The sequence below is a fragment of the Anser anser genome, assembly GCF_964211835.1.
Source record: "Anser anser genome assembly, chromosome: 10".
NCBI lineage: Eukaryota > Metazoa > Chordata > Aves > Anseriformes > Anatidae > Anser > Anser anser.
In genome coordinates this window covers 17,225,306-17,242,157 of record NC_139730.1, presented here as the reverse complement: position 1 = coordinate 17,242,157, position 16,852 = coordinate 17,225,306, and the positions used below count along the sequence as shown (strand labels likewise).

General features: G+C 41.5%; 2 protein-coding genes across 5 annotated transcripts in view; one reads left to right on the top strand and one right to left on the bottom strand.

The window, feature by feature from the left end:
- The window catches only part of LRRC49 (leucine rich repeat containing 49), a 44,070-nt gene extending 37,474 nt beyond the window's left edge, over positions 1-6,596 (bottom strand). The window contains exons 1-7 of one of the 3 annotated variants that reach the window (XM_083851159.1): positions 6,465-6,596; positions 5,791-5,853; positions 5,153-5,240; positions 4,245-4,436; positions 2,640-2,739; positions 1,712-1,915; positions 354-420 (exon numbers count right to left, since the gene is read on the bottom strand). In XM_083851159.1, coding sequence (XP_083707285.1) covers positions 354-420; positions 1,712-1,915; positions 2,640-2,739; positions 4,245-4,436; positions 5,153-5,240; positions 5,791-5,853; positions 6,465-6,518 — 768 coding nt within the window. In that variant the 5' untranslated portion in view covers positions 6,519-6,596. Of the gene's footprint in view, positions 1-353; positions 421-1,711; positions 1,916-2,639; positions 2,740-4,244; positions 4,437-5,152; positions 5,241-5,790; positions 5,854-6,190; positions 6,268-6,464 lie in introns of those variants that run through there. The other 2 variants (XM_083851160.1, XM_083851161.1) reach the window with 2 other exon arrangements.
- Positions 6,597-8,483: 1,887 nt separating this feature from the next.
- On the top strand, positions 8,484-15,823 carry LARP6 (La ribonucleoprotein 6, translational regulator). 2 transcript variants are annotated; one of them, XM_083851170.1, is made up of 5 exons: positions 8,719-8,734; positions 9,893-10,043; positions 11,237-11,336; positions 13,196-13,388; positions 13,783-15,823. In XM_083851170.1, the coding sequence occupies exons 4-5, from the start codon at positions 13,347-13,349 to the stop codon at positions 14,854-14,856; spliced, it is 1,116 nt and encodes a 371-aa protein (XP_083707296.1). In that variant the 5' UTR covers positions 8,719-8,734; positions 9,893-10,043; positions 11,237-11,336; positions 13,196-13,346; the 3' UTR covers positions 14,857-15,823. The 2 variants fall into 2 exon arrangements, with proteins under 2 accessions (XP_083707295.1, XP_083707296.1); XM_083851169.1 differs by lacking the exons at positions 9,893-10,043; positions 11,237-11,336 and having other exon boundaries at positions 8,484-8,734.
- Positions 15,824-16,852: the final 1,029 nt, after the last annotated feature.

The window sequence follows — 16,852 nt, the reverse complement described above, 5'->3', positions numbered from 1 at the left end:
AACAATCAATGGGAACTTAAATTCTTCTATGACTTCTGGTTTACTTTAACTGCAATGTAACTATTTATGCTAGATGACTACTCCATAGGTGTGAGCGAGCGCTGCTATACTTAGCTTATGCAACATTTAAGAAAATGTAATTTTCCAGAAGTACAATGCGGAAAGTACAAGAGTTGATATCAAAAATCAAAGTAACATCATACCACCTTTTTGTAATTCACTGATTCCTGTGACCTCAAGAGCTGAAAAATTTGCTATTGGTTCCCTTTCAAAAAGCAATCGTTTGACAAAGGACACTGGAAATGCATTATGTCTACACAACTAACTTAAATAATCAACTTATTGCACTGTACCTGATTTCCATGAAGGTCTAAAACATCAAGATTTTTTAGGTTCTCCAGATTTGAGATCTTCTTTATTCTGAAACATTTAAATGATGACAAATTATTTCTCACATTAGATTAAATGTATCTTGTCCACCTAACGAAAACCTAGCCAGCCGATAGGAATGGAAGAACAACAGACCTTTCACCCACTCAAAATGAATAAATGGAGGAGTATGCCTTAGAATATAACATTTCTTTCTGACTGTCAATAATGCAGTAGTAGCAATATGCCCTTCACTCCTCTAGGAAAATGAAAGGGGAAGGAAGATTTGCACCACTAGAAAACGAAGTCAACATACAACCTATGCAAATACCTAAACAAGAAACACCATTATTGACGAAAATATATTCCCAAACCTGTTTAAAGCAATGCTATAGTGACAAAGGTTTTGAGAGTTTATTAGAAGAAATGAGAATAAAAATCTGAAAGCCATTGGTCCTTTCTAGATAATATAGATTTCAAAATTTGGCATAATTTCTTCTCCACCTTGACCATCTTAACACTGTTCTGTCCTGCCCTGTTTTCTCAGATGACAAACCTAGGTTATGTCAGCAGCACCATCTACCGGCCGATTACATCAAATATTACATACATCATGCATTTCCTTCAAGATTTAAAGATCATCTACAGATCAAGCTGAAAATAAAGTCTTTGCTAGCAGCTATGCCTGACTTGAAATCATTTACACATCTCCTCACATCTATCTCCAAACAACACCACTAAGTAAGCAAACTATACAGTACGTTGTAGACGCAATTTGAAAAATTAGTCCTTAAAGCAACTTGGAATTATCACCCCACACCCCAACAGTTTGCTATAAACAGAATTATTATCTACAGATGAGATTTCTAATATAAAAGGCATGACTTCAAGTAAAATACTGCACTACTACAGGTTACCCAAGTTCTGCAATTAGTGTTTTATTGGTAAAAGGGAAGAAAAAAATCCACAGAAACTATGTCCATTTTAAATTTTTACTCGCTGTCAGACTGCTAGTTGAGACTTGCCAATATGCATCAAACAGTGCAATAACTGTGCAGTCATTCCTTCAACATCATAGATAGTTGCCAGCAACGTAAAAACCCCAAGCTGGGGAATACTCAGCATCAGTTAAAACACTCCGGAAGAAAGAGTTGAACTCCACATCTCAGAAAAAATGTGTGTCACAAGGACAGCAACCCAAAAAAGCCAGTTAAAACAAGTCAGCTCATTGGTCTCACAGCCAACATCACAATCTGAAAACCCTGCAACAGCCGCAGTGATAGATCGCAGATACTGCACCGTAAAGAAGCAGGCTGCTTAAAATGAGTTTTGTTATTTTTACCTGTTCTTCCCCAACAAAAGGACTCTTAGGGATCTCAGAGTAGAAAGACCACTTATTTCCTCTATCTGGTTATCATATAAATCTAAGAAAACAAGATGGTGTAGATTTGAAATATTTTGGATCCGGGTTATGAAGTTATGTTGAAAATTCAAGAGGCGAAGATGATCTTCCCCATCAATTATTGGGCACACTGTCAGCTTTTGCCTGGAACAAAGAACAAAACACGATGTCAGTAACAAATCTGTAATCCACCTTCTATTCCCCCACGCCAACTGAACTGAGGAAAATATATTAACTTAAGGTAGTATTAAGGTGTTCAGCTTTGCTAGTTAAACAAGCATGGAATAAGGAAGTAACTGCTTACTGTAGAAAAAAAATAGTATGAAAATATAGCAGAAGAGCTTTCAAAAATTTCTTGAAGCTTGTCTTCATAGAGATTTGCTTGTTATATAGCAATTACATCAAGATTTCATGTTGGACCACACTAAAATTTGAACAGATACAGCATACCAATGCTTTAGTCAGATGCCACGTACGCAACCCATTTAGATTAGAATTCAAAATGTATCATGTCTATCCACTTTTTCTTTCGCTTATTCAACTTGACATTTGACCTATAAATACATGAAACAGTAAGTGTTACTGTGAAAAGTAAAAAAGGAAACTTCTAAACTACCTCCTTAGTTTAAAATGAAAACCTTAACTGCTTCAGGTAACTGCTGTATGGATGTATTCACCACTCTGAATTTTTAATACAAGGAGACTAATACAGAATTGCCCAATGGGACATGGTCCCTCTCTCAAAAATAAAGCAAACAAAACGAAAACCAACCAACCAAACAACACAGACATTACCGGAATACTCATCACTTGAGACCACTACACAAGAGCAGCAAGCTACAGTGCACATACTCCAGAACCTTCTCACCTTTCAAGGGTCAGTCTATCAGAGTTCAGTATTTTTTCTTCAGTGGTACGTTGCAATATAGGAAATGTTATTGATGAACTGCTCCCAAAATTTGTGTTTTCTGTCAGAAAATCATTAAGAGAACATATGAACTACTACTCTGCCAAATCATTTCATTAACTACAGAAAGTAAAAGCAGAACTGTATTTCTTATTAAAAAAATAATTAAGCAACACATCACAGTGCATTTTGCCTGCATTCAGAACTCTGGATATCAGTTGCCTTTCCTGTCATTTTTAGCTTACAGGTACATCCCTCTACATCCTCTTGCAAACTTATGTCCATTTGGCTTGTTTGTGACAGATTTTTTCTGAAAATAATTTGTTGTAAGCAGATAGCTTGTAGATGTTTTTGGTTTGATTAGAATTACCCAATGCTGTCTTAAAATAAGATTGCATACTTGTGTCTCAATTTCAAAATCTCAACTTAAAGAAGATATTATCTATATTAAGATGAATTTTAAAGACACAGATCAAGTAGATGTTGATCGAACCAAAAACTAAAGCATCAAAACATTGAAAGAGTCCCACTGAGCCAGAAACAAATGGAAATTCTTTCAAAGGCAAGTGCATGCAGTACCTAGTAATAACTGCTATTATACTTCACTACATTATCAAGGAAGAAACAGTCAACCCTTTAAAACATATTTACAAAACTAACCAACTTTATTCATTCTGTTAATATAAGGGGAAAGGGAAAATGACTAAAGATACCTGCAAAGTAAATCAGCAATGTGTTCACAAATTTTGGCTTATTTGCAAAACAATCCACTGAAAAATACTGGTCAAAAATAGATCATTGTGCATGTACACCATCACAAAAACATGGGCTCATCTTCGACATGTTTGCCATTTTTATTTATTTTTTAACAAATCAAACATTTTAATGGGAAAAACATGTATTCTTCACTAAGCAAAGTTTAATTTCTTTACTACTATAAAAAGCAAGTTCCACATTGTTTAAAACATGCCAATAGAAAAAAAATAGCTAATTAAAACAATTTGTTGATGTTTAATTTGATTTAGAACCTTCTCAGTGGTCCTGTCTAACTTTTTATTACTAGCTACTCTAGCAAAACAGTATATAACAACCAGTATTCTCTATGTATCCTTCAACGTGAAAATAATTGCTAGGGAAAATAAAATCATTAAGAATGAAAATAAACAATTAACATTGTTGTCCTTTAGTTCTGTCTCAAGTTTTAAAGCCAATAAATGTAAGGAAAAAAAGTACTTAACGGTAACTTTTTTCTTTTAATGTCATCCTCCTAAAGATATACATGAAAGATTCTTATCACTGTCCTTTTGTTATAGAAGGATATATAAAAAGCCTATTCAAATGCCTATTTTATAGTTTGAAAGATATTTCTAGCAGTTTCCTGACAATTGTCTATTGACCTCTCTTAATATTCCAAGGAAACAGTAGACAACATTTCCTGTTTAATTATACAATCTGACAGCCAAAAAAAAAAAACCATCTTACAGGTCATAATTTTTCAGTTTGATACTGTCTAAATAATAGTAATAAAAATAAGTAAAAAACTAGTGAGAATGATGTCACTGTTACCTGAAGCCTGTGAACTAATACCCTGACTGCTTTGTCGCGATCTGGATTTTGTATGTATAGACGACTCCACAAATCCTGATAAAGAACCTGTATCTTGCTTCAACTCCAACCCAGAAAGTTCAGTCAGATTGGATGGCACTGGAAGATAGATCTGCTTATTACGCACCAAAGGACTTAATACTCTCGGGTCTCCTGAGAGGGAACAAAACAAAATTGCAGAGCTTAAATTTACTCCATAATAAAATATGTTGCCCTAATAAAAGCCCTAAAAATCAACCCACTCTAAACATCTGTTGGTCTTTATTATTTACTGGAATAAAGAAGTGCCTCAGATACCTCAGTGCCATTATAATTAAACTCATCTCCTATTCTAACCCATCACTGTTGGCATATGACAGGCAAACAGCAGCAGTATAGCAAGAAGTGTTGTGTGTCAAAGCTCTTCCAAGGTTCACCAGTTACCAGTGATAGCACCGTGTATCTTGCTTTTCAAAGCAAGAAGCACACAATAGGAAAACTCTCTTCAGATTAGGTTCCCATCCTAGAAACTAATTTTGTCTATATATATTAAAATGTTAAACATCCAATTACAGGTTATGGTACAGAACTGTGTGGCTTCAGAGGGATTAAGATTGTGGCTTTTTAGGTAAAAAAAAAAAAAAAAAGGATGTTCTTCCATAAACAGAAAGAGGGCAAAAAACAGTGAAAAAAAAATCTGCACTAGGCAACAGAGGGATCGGAGCTTCAGGTTATGATATAGTCAGTTAGGAAAAAATGTCACATATGAAAGAGAATCATATTTTCTAATCATCACATAGTCTTTCTTTACTGCCTCGTTAATAAAAAAAAAAGAGATTAAAGACACAAAACAAACAAAAAAACAACAAACAAACCCTATTGAATATCACCTTGCCTTCCTGAATAGTTTTTTTCCAGATCATGCTGCAGAAGTCTATTGTGGAAAGATGACTGCTCTTTATTTATCCTGAATTCAAACTGTAACAAAATGTGTAAAACAAAGGTTGAAGTCTTCAAATGCAAAAAGTGTCTTTACACAGACAAACACAACCTTACAAACAAATACAGTTCTCAGGACACTCTGGGAATGCTTCAAAACATAAATCTGCTCTGTATTTATGAAGAACTTTCATTCTAATAAGATATGATCACTTAGAATTCACTTTTAGAAACCAAAATGAAAACATGAACGTTACCAACTCATTCTTCTACAACTGATTAAGGAGAGGGAAAAAAAAAACACTACATGATAGGACTATTGCAATTAGGGGAAGGAAAAAAGTACAGATGGAATCATAAGAATGTATATTAAATTTGTGGCAGGCTATGGTACATCCTAGTGTCTTTACACATCTTCACTAGAATGAAATGCATCTTGAAAAGGGTATCAGATACAATGGGTAATAAATTAGAAATCAACATATTTGTACTGAAAAGACAATTCCTAACTGAAAGCATACAAACATGGCTATATCATAAAAGAACGTTATTTAATATAGCTATTAAAGTAAAAAAAAATAGTAATTACTGGTTTGTTTTTATCAGGTATGGAGGAGGTCTGGATAACCAGCTGAAGACCACAATTATTAACCTGCAAATCAGAAGAAGATAAAAAGGGAATATTTGTCAAAAACATGCAACAATACAACAAGCTTAAGGAGTATGTTTTTCCCTCAAGAAAGGTACCTTCAGCACTACAGTCTGGCAATAAAAGGAACTACCTTTCAAAATTATAATGAAGAATATTATTTTGTCATAGCGTTAAATAAAACTAAGTCACGCTCGGTTTTATGAACGCCAAAAGGGTGACTTTAACGGGGACGCTTTGTTGTGAAGAAAACGAGTGCGTACATATAAATACGAGAACGCCCTTTTATTGCTTGTTGCCCTCTTTGACGGGGCTGTATACGCCAAAACGCCCCACTTACCCGCTGAAGGACCAAACGCCCGCCACCAGCACCGAACCGAGCGGCTGACGCCGCCTTCCCCAGCACCGAGCCCCGCCGAGCCGGGCACCCCGCGGGGACGGCCGGGCCCCCGCCCCGGCACCGGCCTCGCGGGGCTGCCCGCGGGAGGCTCCGCGCCCTCAGCCGCGGCCCCGCCGCCTGACGGAGGCGCCTCACAGCCCAGACACCGCCGCCCTGAGGGGACACGGCCGCCGCCCCTCACCGCGCCGCCCGCCCCCTCCGCGGCGGCACCCACCGGGCCGGGCGCGGCCCGCGAGCCCCTGGCGGGCCGGCACTTGCTGGGCACCATCTCAGCCCGCCGCGCCGCCTCGCCTCGCCTGCCGCCGGCCGCCGCCCCTCGCGGAGATCGCCCCGCCGTTACCGCGGCAACCGCCGCTTCCGGCCCGCTCCGCCCGCCGAGGGCGCTGAGGGCCGGGGCGGGGAGGCGGGCAGTGGCTGCGCCCCTGTCCCCGCCCGCGGGCGGCTCCCTGAGGCGCGGCCCTGTCAGAGCCCGCCGGAGCCCTGCCCTCGTCGCTGAGCAGCGCGGGAGGCTTTAGTACGGGCTTGGTTCGGGAATTCGAACGGTTTGTTTGTTTGTTTCGGGAGTCAGTCTGTGGAGTCGGGCACCTACTCTGCATATAAACGTAAATACGTTTCTGGAGCCTCGCCTGGCAGCGGCTGTGTGACGGGAACCGGTGGCTGAGGCACCTCGGCTACCCGGGCTCGCCAGCTTCTGCTGCCCAGGCGCACTCTTTTTTTTTTTTTTTTTTAACTACAAAATAAGTAAATATTTAGTTTGGAATCCTGTGCCAACAAGGCATGTGCCGTAAGAAATTTGTGAGAGCTTCGCACAAGAGAGGCTCACAGGACTGTAATCCTGTGTATCAGGAGCTCAGCTGAGACGTGGGGTCCCCTCCAGGGGACTTACCTCCGTTACTCCTGGTTTTAAGTTCTCCGTTGCAAGCACTGATTCATCTCTACTGGTAATTGATCATTATAGATCGCTGCTATATTAAAAATAAATAAATAAATGGTCAGGTAGTTTCAACGATGGTCACATCAACACAACGTTTGAAATGGCGTCAGTCTTCATCCACACCAATTATCTCAATATCAATAACATATTAATTTGCGCAGTAGGTGACAAGGATAGTAGGACTGCTCAGAAAACAAGCTAAGCACCAGCGAAGCCATTCTGTGCATCGACCGCCGGGCAAGCAGGAAAATTGATCTTCTAATTTTAACAGATTAGAATGTCTCTAACCCTGACAGAAGGAATCGTCAGATAAACTGGGACGTTCCTCTCCCAGGTCCCTCTGGTTAGCCGGAGCACAAACTGGTTCTTTGCTCACGCCTTGTTCCGCTCAGGGAGGCAAGCAGCTGCCTGGCCTTAAATGCAAACCCAGAGCCACAACCCCTGTACTCGCTCTTTCCTAGAATGTGTTTGTGTTTTCTTTTCGGCTCCCACTGAAATCAATAGCATGATGACGCCCTACCCAAGCCTCAGAACAAAATGCTGTTCCGTTAGCAGAGAGCAGAGGTTTGGCTCATGAGGCAGGTTAGCGTATTTCATAAACAAAATATTTCATCCCTTAAGGCATGTTAAAAATAAGCCAAAGCCACAGCGGCAGAGCGGTCGTTTCATTATGTTTGATGCCAGCAGCTCTGACTCACGGGGACTGTTTGTCACGATGAGAGTGGGCCCCTGAGTGCAAGCTGACCTTTTGCCAGTCCGAATTTTTCAGAAGAAAATGTTGGAGCAGTATGGTGGAGTACAACTGAGATGAACACCAGAGACAAACAGCAAATGGGGCGGGGTCTTAAAGACCTTACCTCCATTTAGCAGGAAGAAACATCTTCCCTGGCTGAGGAATGAGTATTTACACGGACATCTGGAATCACTTAGAATTTAGTAGTGAGAACGTACATGTTACTCCAGTAGTGGAAATACTGAAATACAGTGGAACAGACTTAACTTCAAAGTTAAGGATGTGTTTCGGACAAGGGGGCTCTGCATCAGAGTAACGTCCCGGGGGATGTAGTTACTGCTTCACGCCACGCACCGTTACAGAGCGGTGCTCTGCACAACACAACGCACCGGGCCTCGCCCTCCGCTCGCGTTGTGTGCAGCTCCCCCCTCAACCTCGCTGAATTTCCCGGAGGGCCGAGGGCGCAGCGACGCCGCCGCACGCGGGGCCGAGCAGCCGGGCCCCGCTCCCCGCTCTCGCCGCCCCGGGGCGGGCAGGGGCCGGCCGGCAGCCCGGGGGCGGGGAACGGAGCGGAGCGGGGCGGGGGGGCGGCAGCAGCCGTGGCAGCTGCGCTGCGGGAGCGGCCCCGTCGCTCTGCGGCGCCCAGCGCCATGGCCCAGCCGCGGCCGGGCGGCGTCGGCGGCCTCGAGGCGGCGGAGCCCTGGGCTGAGCCCCCCGGCCCGGAGGCGGCAGCGGGGAGCGGCCCGCGGCGGGTGGCGGAGGCGGAGGAGGGCGGCGGGGGCTGCAGCGAGGAGGACGCGGGGCGCTGCGGGGCCAGGTGAGCCCGGCGGGGCCAGGAGGGACGGGACGGGGCCGGAGGGGGCCTCTCCCCGCGGGGCTGCCGCCGGCACCCGCCGCTTGCTGCGGCTGAGGCAACGGCGGCGGGGGCGGGCGCGGGGACCCCTTCCCGGCCGGTAGCCGCCGGGCGAGGCCCCTCGGGCCGGGCCGCCCCGGTGCTGCCATCCCCCCTCCTGCGGGAGGGGGCCGGGGTGGTGGGGTGGGCTGGGGGGGTCTGGGCTGCCGTCGTGGGGGTGCTTTGGCATTGGAAAGTTTGCTGGGCTGTGTTTTGGCATGGCGCTGTATGGATTTTCCTTGGTGGGACGTGAACCAGCAGACCTGGTCTGGGGCTTTGGACCCAAACTGAACAGTCTACGTGCAGAAATAGTTACCACTTCGTAATCTACTCTACACCTGACCGCTTGATAATGCCATTAGTGTTTTCTGTATTTAAAAACAAACTGCGGGAATTAGTATTGATGTCCGATGCTGCTTTGACGGCTCCCAGAAGTGCTTGCTTGTGAAAGGAGCATTCAGGACTTCTGTGCCAGGACATTGCAGGGAGATAAATAAAGCTATTTGTAGGGCTATTTGTAGTTCCTCTCGTGTTTTGTACTAGAGCTGCAGGTGTAATTCAGTCATGCACAGATTCAGGTACTGTAACGTGAAATTCAGTGCTCTGTTCTCAAAGCAATTGTTTCTAATCAGTTCTCTAACTTCATATCCTAACGTTTACTCAGCATGAATTGCCATGCATTATTTTAATTCATAGAGGTGTAGCTGGGGATGGGGGATTTTCTTCAGTTGCCAAGGTTGTCAACTACATGCTATGTACCTAGCAGGTGAGCAGAAAGTGATTTTGGTGTGCACACTTGCTTTGCACTTATTGAGTGGTGTGATTCTTGCTAAAACTAGCACAAATCACTGTGGACAGGCTGTTCTAAGGAGTTCATATAGCATTAAAACTGGATATAACTGTAAGGCCACTGTAATAACAGTATTAAAATTGAAACATCACTATTAAATTTTAACATAAGCTTGTTCTGTAGGTGTAAGAACATTTAGCCCTGACATACACTAAGAAAGGTATGGGTATTTTTTCAAGCTTTGTAACACATAATAGATAACTCTTAAATGCCACTTATTTAATCCTCTCCAGTAGGCACTATCTTCAAAAATGTTTGCAGACAATGCTGATCTATACTCAGTTCTTGTGGAGGTGCCCTTTTTGTAAACGGCCTCTTCCTGATCCAGGAAAGGCTAGAGATAATGCAATGGACAGAACTGCAAAGGCTCTACCACAAGACTGGGTGAGTGAAGTTCACACATGCTTCTGCCGTTTGCATGTAACCTTAGCTAAGGATTTCGTTTGGGAATGTGGTATCTGCTGGGACATGATTCACCCATGCATTCACAAAAATTGTCAGGGCTGGTCTAAAGCCTCTGAGAGTGAACCATTGCAGTCAAGCTAAGCTAGGAGATGTTAGATTTTTATATTTTTTTTTCTCAGATTCTAAGCTTTATAACTTGAAAATTGAAAGCCAATTCCTCACAGTCAAGACACTACAGTTCTTGGTGAGGTCTCCAAGTATTTTTGACATTCAGTCCTCAGCCCCTTAGCTGCCAGGCACTTCAGAAAAATCTTCTGAGTGTTTATAAGAAACAAGTTTCTCTCCTGTGCATAAAGTAAAATTATTCTTGCCCAACTTAGATTTCTTTTGCATACAACCAGACTCAGGAAGAATCTGACCTTCAAAGGTGGATGTTTTTTATGATGACATCTGTCAAAATGTTTTTCAACAGAAATTGAGATTTAACGATTGATGCTGCCACCTGTCCCATTAGTAGGCACCTGATATTGTATGCACTGGTTTCTGTTAACAGATTTCCACTGCCTTGAGTGATTGCACTGTTGGAACGTCAGCATAATGCTGTTTGTTGTGCTTTTTAATACAATACCGTATTCTTTTCAAGACTCAGCAAAAGCTTGTCCAAATGTTAGGCTCTATCCAATTTAATACATTGTTTTTGAGTTTTGATATTTAAAGTTCCAAATCCATGCAGATATGTTAATTTTCTTGTATGACTAACAGTGTATCTTTCACAAAGCTCTAACTAAATAAGTAAATGAAAGGTGTGACTAACTACTAGGCACCTGTTTTCTCAGTATTGACTGATACTGATTCATAAACTATCTTTGCATTAATTTTGGAGTTGATGCCTTGGAGGTACTACCAGTTGATTATTACTGTGAGTTAATATGGAGCTAATTACAAATTTCTGCAATTGGAGGAGGTGAAACTCCCAGTACAGCACTTAATGAGGGCTGCTGTGAAATTTTGTGAAAGCTGAACTGTTTGCCAAATATAGAAATGGTGTCTAGTTCTGACTGACCAACATTTAATATTTTAGAGAGGTGAAATGAGATGTTTCACCCTGATTCAGTGTTAACGCTGTGAGTAAGAATGGAACTGATGCAGTTCGTTTTCTTTTTTTTCCCAAGCATGATGCTCCATTTTCTTTCCATCTGAACCTTCTAAATACCTGCAAATATCTGTACTAATAAAACCTGTAAAATTTGTAAGCTCCACCCTGAATTTAAGGTAAGTTTTTCTTAGCAGAGTATGGATATGTTAAAACGCTGACATTCTAAATTTCTTGTGCACACACGAGCTCTGAATTGGTAGTGAACGGAAAATGAGAGGTAGTGAGGTTAGAGAATAGCATGAATGAAAAAGAAACACTTAACCTTGTTTTTCTGCTGTCTAAAATCAGCACCAGCAGCACACCATTAAACATATTTTACTATCTTAATAAATTTATCTGTTACCCTCCACTTCCAGCATTTTCAAAGAACTGAAATTTGTATTTTTTTTTCTCTCTCACTATTGTCATTCCTTGGAACCATACCCCATTAAGTGGCCAGAGAGATTTTAACAAGGATATTTCTAGAATTGTGTGACTATCTGTGTACAGCTGATGCATTGCCCTATCAGGGAAAAAAACTTAAAAAGTAAATAACTTGTTAGCCTCAAAGAGCCAGGTCTCAGACAACTGCAATAACTTGTCATGAGTGGGGGCACATTCACTGTGCAGATCCCATAGCGGGGAGCAGCATTGTCAGGCGCACGGCAAGCATGGTGGCGGGCAGCAGGTCAGTCTGCGCTAAGATCGCAGTCTCCAGTTTGTCTCCAGGACAAACTGCAAAAGGCAAGGTGATTCAGTAGCCTTCACCCACCTACAGGATTGCCCTCGGAGGACCCTGCTACAATGCCTGCTCCTTCTTTTTTAATGATTTCAGAAGCTCTGCAAAAAGCCCTTATGAGAAAATGTGTGGCTCCTCCTTTTTGTTGCTGAGGTACACAGGAGACCATACGAACATCAATTACATGATTTATAGGATCTAGGGAGAACAGTACATTTTTCTGAATAGAAACTTTTGTGATGGTCCCAAAGCAAAACTTGGCTGCTAACAGCTAAAAAAAAAAAAAAAAAAAAAAAAACAGCCCTGCCTTAAGATAGATTTGTGCATCATAGTTACAGCAACATCTGTGGCTGTGGGTGAACGTCTTGCCTCAGTGCTAGATGACAGTTTAAATGGTCATTTGTATTCCAGAAACAAACACACTGCTGTAACTGGATGTGGCAAAAAGTTTGGCTCAATTCCCTGGTTGCAAGATCTTTTTTCAGGCTAGGCATCTCAGCAGTGCTCCACTTTGCACATACCTAGGTAACAGGATGGGAGGGGGAGACAGCAAAGATGAATGACATCTTAACAACCTGCACATGTGTGTGCATATACAGCTGTTCTGAGGTATGGTACGTGAGCTGCTACTGCACCAAAGTCCTTACTCTGAGACCTGCAAAGAGTTTCAGTCTGTGCATAAACTGCCAGTGAAGTTCCTCTGTCAACATGGAAGTGATCTGTAAGTGCAATGGTCCTGTCGCTCTGTCTTACTCTCTGGGTACTGGCTCCTGGTACCAAACGCGTTCATGCAGTGCAGATGTTTGAGAAAATACCATTGCATCAATTTGGAATATTAATTCTCTGTTATGTGATATTTACTCATGAAGCACAGAAATGTTACCATGTTCATATTGACAAATGAACCACTGTCACTGGGGGACCTTTGTGTAGCACTAAGCTCTCGTGCACCTGCATGTCTGTTTTGGTGTAGGATTGGAGTTGGCAGCATTTTCAAGGCATTAGTACACATCTCATTGTTCTACACTGAGCTCAGCTTTTGGAAGGAGCTCAGGATTCTTTATGCTGACTGGAAAGCATCATCAGGAGCTGGCCTCCTGCCTCAGCTGGATAGGGCTATACCTATTCAGTGCCTACATATAAAAGAAGCTGGAATCAACATTATGGCTATGTTTTTTCATTTTGACAGATTTATTTTTTTTACTCCACTAATATGAGATGAAGCTCTGGTAATCCAATTATTTGACTGTTTTCCAGTGGTGGGGAACATGATGACGACTTTGACCAGAACTGGAAACCACCAGACAATGACCTGATCCAGAAGTTAATAGCACAGATTGAATACTACTTCTCAGATGAGAACCTTGAGAAAGATGCCTTTCTTCTAAAGCATGTGAGAAGAAATAAAATGGGCTATGTCAGTGTTAAACTCCTCACTTCTTTTAAGAAGGTAAGTTAACTCATTTAGACTTTAAGTCCTTTGTGTAAGCCTGACAAATCTTAAAGGAAAAAAAATAGAAAGGTATGAAAATACCTTACTTTATAGAGGCAGTTCCACAGTCTTCATCTGCTCTCTGAGGGGCTAACTCAGTTTTGATGTGATGGTTACTTTAAGCTATGCATGAGTAACTAAGTAATGCTGGCAAAGTTACTTTCTTGTCTCTGAGAAGGGAAGGTAAATTTGACCTTTGCAAAAGTATGGTGATACTAAAAACAGAGTAGTAAAAGGTATCTATCAACCAATGTCACAAAGTTTGTTGACTGGAAGGCACCTGCCTTGGATTTCTTTATGATGTTTATGTGGGTTCAATCATTGTACTGCTTAACCTAAGTTTGTCTTCAAGGTGAAACATCTTACCCGTGACTGGCGAACCACAGCCTATGCACTGAAGTACTCAGAAACTCTTGAGCTCAATGATGATAACAGAAAGGTTAGAAGAAATACTCCAGTTCCGGTGTTTCCCCGTGAAAACCTTCCTACCAGAATGTTACTCGTGTATGATATCCACATGATTTCTGAACTGCAGGGTCTTAACAAACAACAAGAAAATGGATGTATGCAAGAAAAGGTAATGGAGCATCTCCTCAAAGCCTTTGTAACTTTTGGTGTAATTTCTTCGGTTCGGATTATCAAGCCTGGTAGGGATCTACCACCTGATATCAGGAGGTTCAGCAACCAGTACACCCAAGTGGGAACACAGGTATGTGCAGTTATAGAATTTGAAGAAGTAGATGCTGCTGTACGTGCTCATGACTTCATGTGTGCTGAAAAGAAAGAGACTGGCATGAAAGTTGTCCTAATAGGCATGAAACCTCCAAAGAAAAAGGTTCCTAAAGACAAGAACCATGATGAGGACACCAGCAAGAATTTTAAGAAGGTTAAATCTCTTAACAAGAGAGTTGAGGAACTTCAGTTTCTTGGTGATGAATCTTCAGCAAATAGCTCTTCTGACCCAGAGAGTAATCCTGCATCACCACTGTCAGGACGTAAAAGTACTGCAACAAGTACTACAAATAAGTTGAGTCCTGTCATTCACCCAAACAACCATTTGAGTCCTAATGTGTCACCCAGATCAAGTCCTTGCAATAGTCCATCTTCTCTAAGAAAAGTAACCAAAAAGTCGCCGCTGGCTGAAGACAGCAAACTTAATCCAAGTACTAGCCCTGAAATTCCAAGGAAATGTACAGATTATTCTTCAGATAGCAGTATCACTCCATCTGGTAGCCCCTGGGTACAGCGAAGAAAAGCTCAAACTGTAACGCAAGAGAAGAGTCCAGGCACTAGCCCCATGTTAGCTCGGAAAATACAAAATGCAGATGGTCTACCTGTAGGGGTGCTGCGGCTGCCTAAAGGTCCTGATGGCACTAAAGGATTCCATAGCGGATGTGAAAGAAGGAAAGCCATGAAGAATGAATAAATTGTTATTTCAGAATAATTCCACAAGTCAGCCAATTGCTTTTGTTCAAGCCTGGTGAAAGACTGTCACTTGAGTGACTGAGTTAAGTATTTAATTTTTAAATATTTTATATTTATATGGAGACTTCATCATTTGTACATTTGTATTTTCACTTCACGGAATAGTTGATGTTGGAAGGCATCTCTGGAGACTGTCCAGTGCACCTCTCCTGCTGAAGCACGGTCAGCTACAGCAGGTCAGTTAGCACCACGTCCAGTTGGGTTTTGAATATCTGTAAGAATAGAGACTCCCCAGCCTCTCTGGGCAACCTGTTCCAGTGTTCAAACACCCACACAATAAAAAAAACATTTCCTTATGTTCAGGTAGAATTTCAATGTTTCAGTTTTTACCCCCTTTCCTTTTACTAGGCAACACTGATAAGAGCCTGGCTACATCTTTATTCCTTCCCATCAGATACTTAAATATACTGATGAGATCCACCCTGAGCCTTCTCCAATCTAAACAGCCCCAGCTCTCTCCCCCTCCAATATGAGAGATGCTCCAATCCCTTAATCATCTTATGCACTTACCTAATACAATACCCTTATCCACATTATTTCTATTAGTGTGAAATGGCTAAACACTGAAACAGGCATCTAAAATCATTAATATAATTACATTATTTGCAAACCTGAGGAGCAAGATGTAAATGCTTACTGTTTAGCTGTTGTATTATGAAAAGCTGTCATATGTTACCAGTCAAATCATAAGGAACATAAGTTTTGAAGACTTTCTGAGTTTGTCTCAAGAGAAACAGAGAAACATGCTACAGTGAGCAGTTGCTCTCTGCTTGCATATCTCCCCAGAGAGTTGTTTAATAGGACCAAAATGTTTATTTTCCTGTGATGTGAGTAAAGACTCTGAGCATTGAAGACTGTTCTGTGTTATCTCATATAATCAGATGGAAATAAACTAAATATTAACTCAATCTATTTCTTTTACTTCAAAAATAAGCTGAGCTGATCTATACCATATGAAATCCTAGAAATAGTTTCTCAGAATTTACACTGCATTCACTAAGTAGTGTTTTCTGCCCTATTACTTAAGTGGTGATCCTTCAGTCTATGTCAGTCATTGTTATGCAATACTGTACCACTAAAACAGTGTTATCTCACTAAACACTGGTTATTTCACCTCACTCTGGATTTAATAATTAGGCTTGGCAAGAAATGCTTAAATTAAAATTACTATTATTCTATCTGGAGCCAAAGCAGATTCCTCTGCAGTTTTAGTTCAAAAAGTTACACTTCTGAAAAATAGCCCAGTGATATTAAGAAAGTAAGGTTTTAGTTTCTGATGTATAACTTGTGCACTGTGCATGAGGAAGGTCTAATCCAATGGCAATTCTTCATTCCAAACCTCAATATCCTTTCCAACTTGGATTTCTGCTCTAAGCATGTTCTGCAGTGTCAATAATTGTAGTAACACACAGAAATCTATGTACAGAAATCCATCAATTCAGCATATAATTCTGTAGCCACCCAAATACATTTCCGTTCTTTTCCCTTCACTTCACAGAACAGAATCCTCCGAGTTGTCTCCTGACTTCCATTACTGGCAGAGACATTATAAATACTGTTATATACAAGAGTTTCTTTTTTTTTTTTTTTTTGGCCTTTGTCTTGTTTGTTTAGATTAACAGCACATCAGCAAGTATCTAAGCAACAGGTAAGTACATGTAGCCTTCAGAAGAGCGATTCCCTAACTCCAGATTACATACAACAGCATTGTTTCATTGTGTATCCAGAACACTGTACCTTTTCTTGGGATACTTCCTCCACTAACTAGGAATATGTAGTATTATATACCATTGCATGCTGTTGTTAATATCTACTTTGATATCTCAGTATAAAATAGATATACAGATGCATACAGACACACAGCGAACCCTTCCGCTACCTGAACTAACGAGCACCCTCTGCTGTCAGAACAAAAACGGTGCCACAGAGAAGAGCAA

Bases quoted from the DNA above. Each gene is read 5' to 3' on its own strand.
- LARP6 (XM_083851169.1), top strand. From the start codon at position 8,568: ATGGCCCAGCCGCGGCCGGGCGGCGTCGGCGGCCTCGAGGCGGCGGAG. The intron at 8,735-13,195 runs GTGAGCCCGGCG...ACTGTTTTCCAG, and splicing joins GCGGGGCGCTGCGGGGCCAG to TGGTGGGGAACATGATGACG. The intron at 13,389-13,782 runs GTAAGTTAACTC...TTTGTCTTCAAG, and splicing joins TCCTCACTTCTTTTAAGAAG to GTGAAACATCTTACCCGTGA.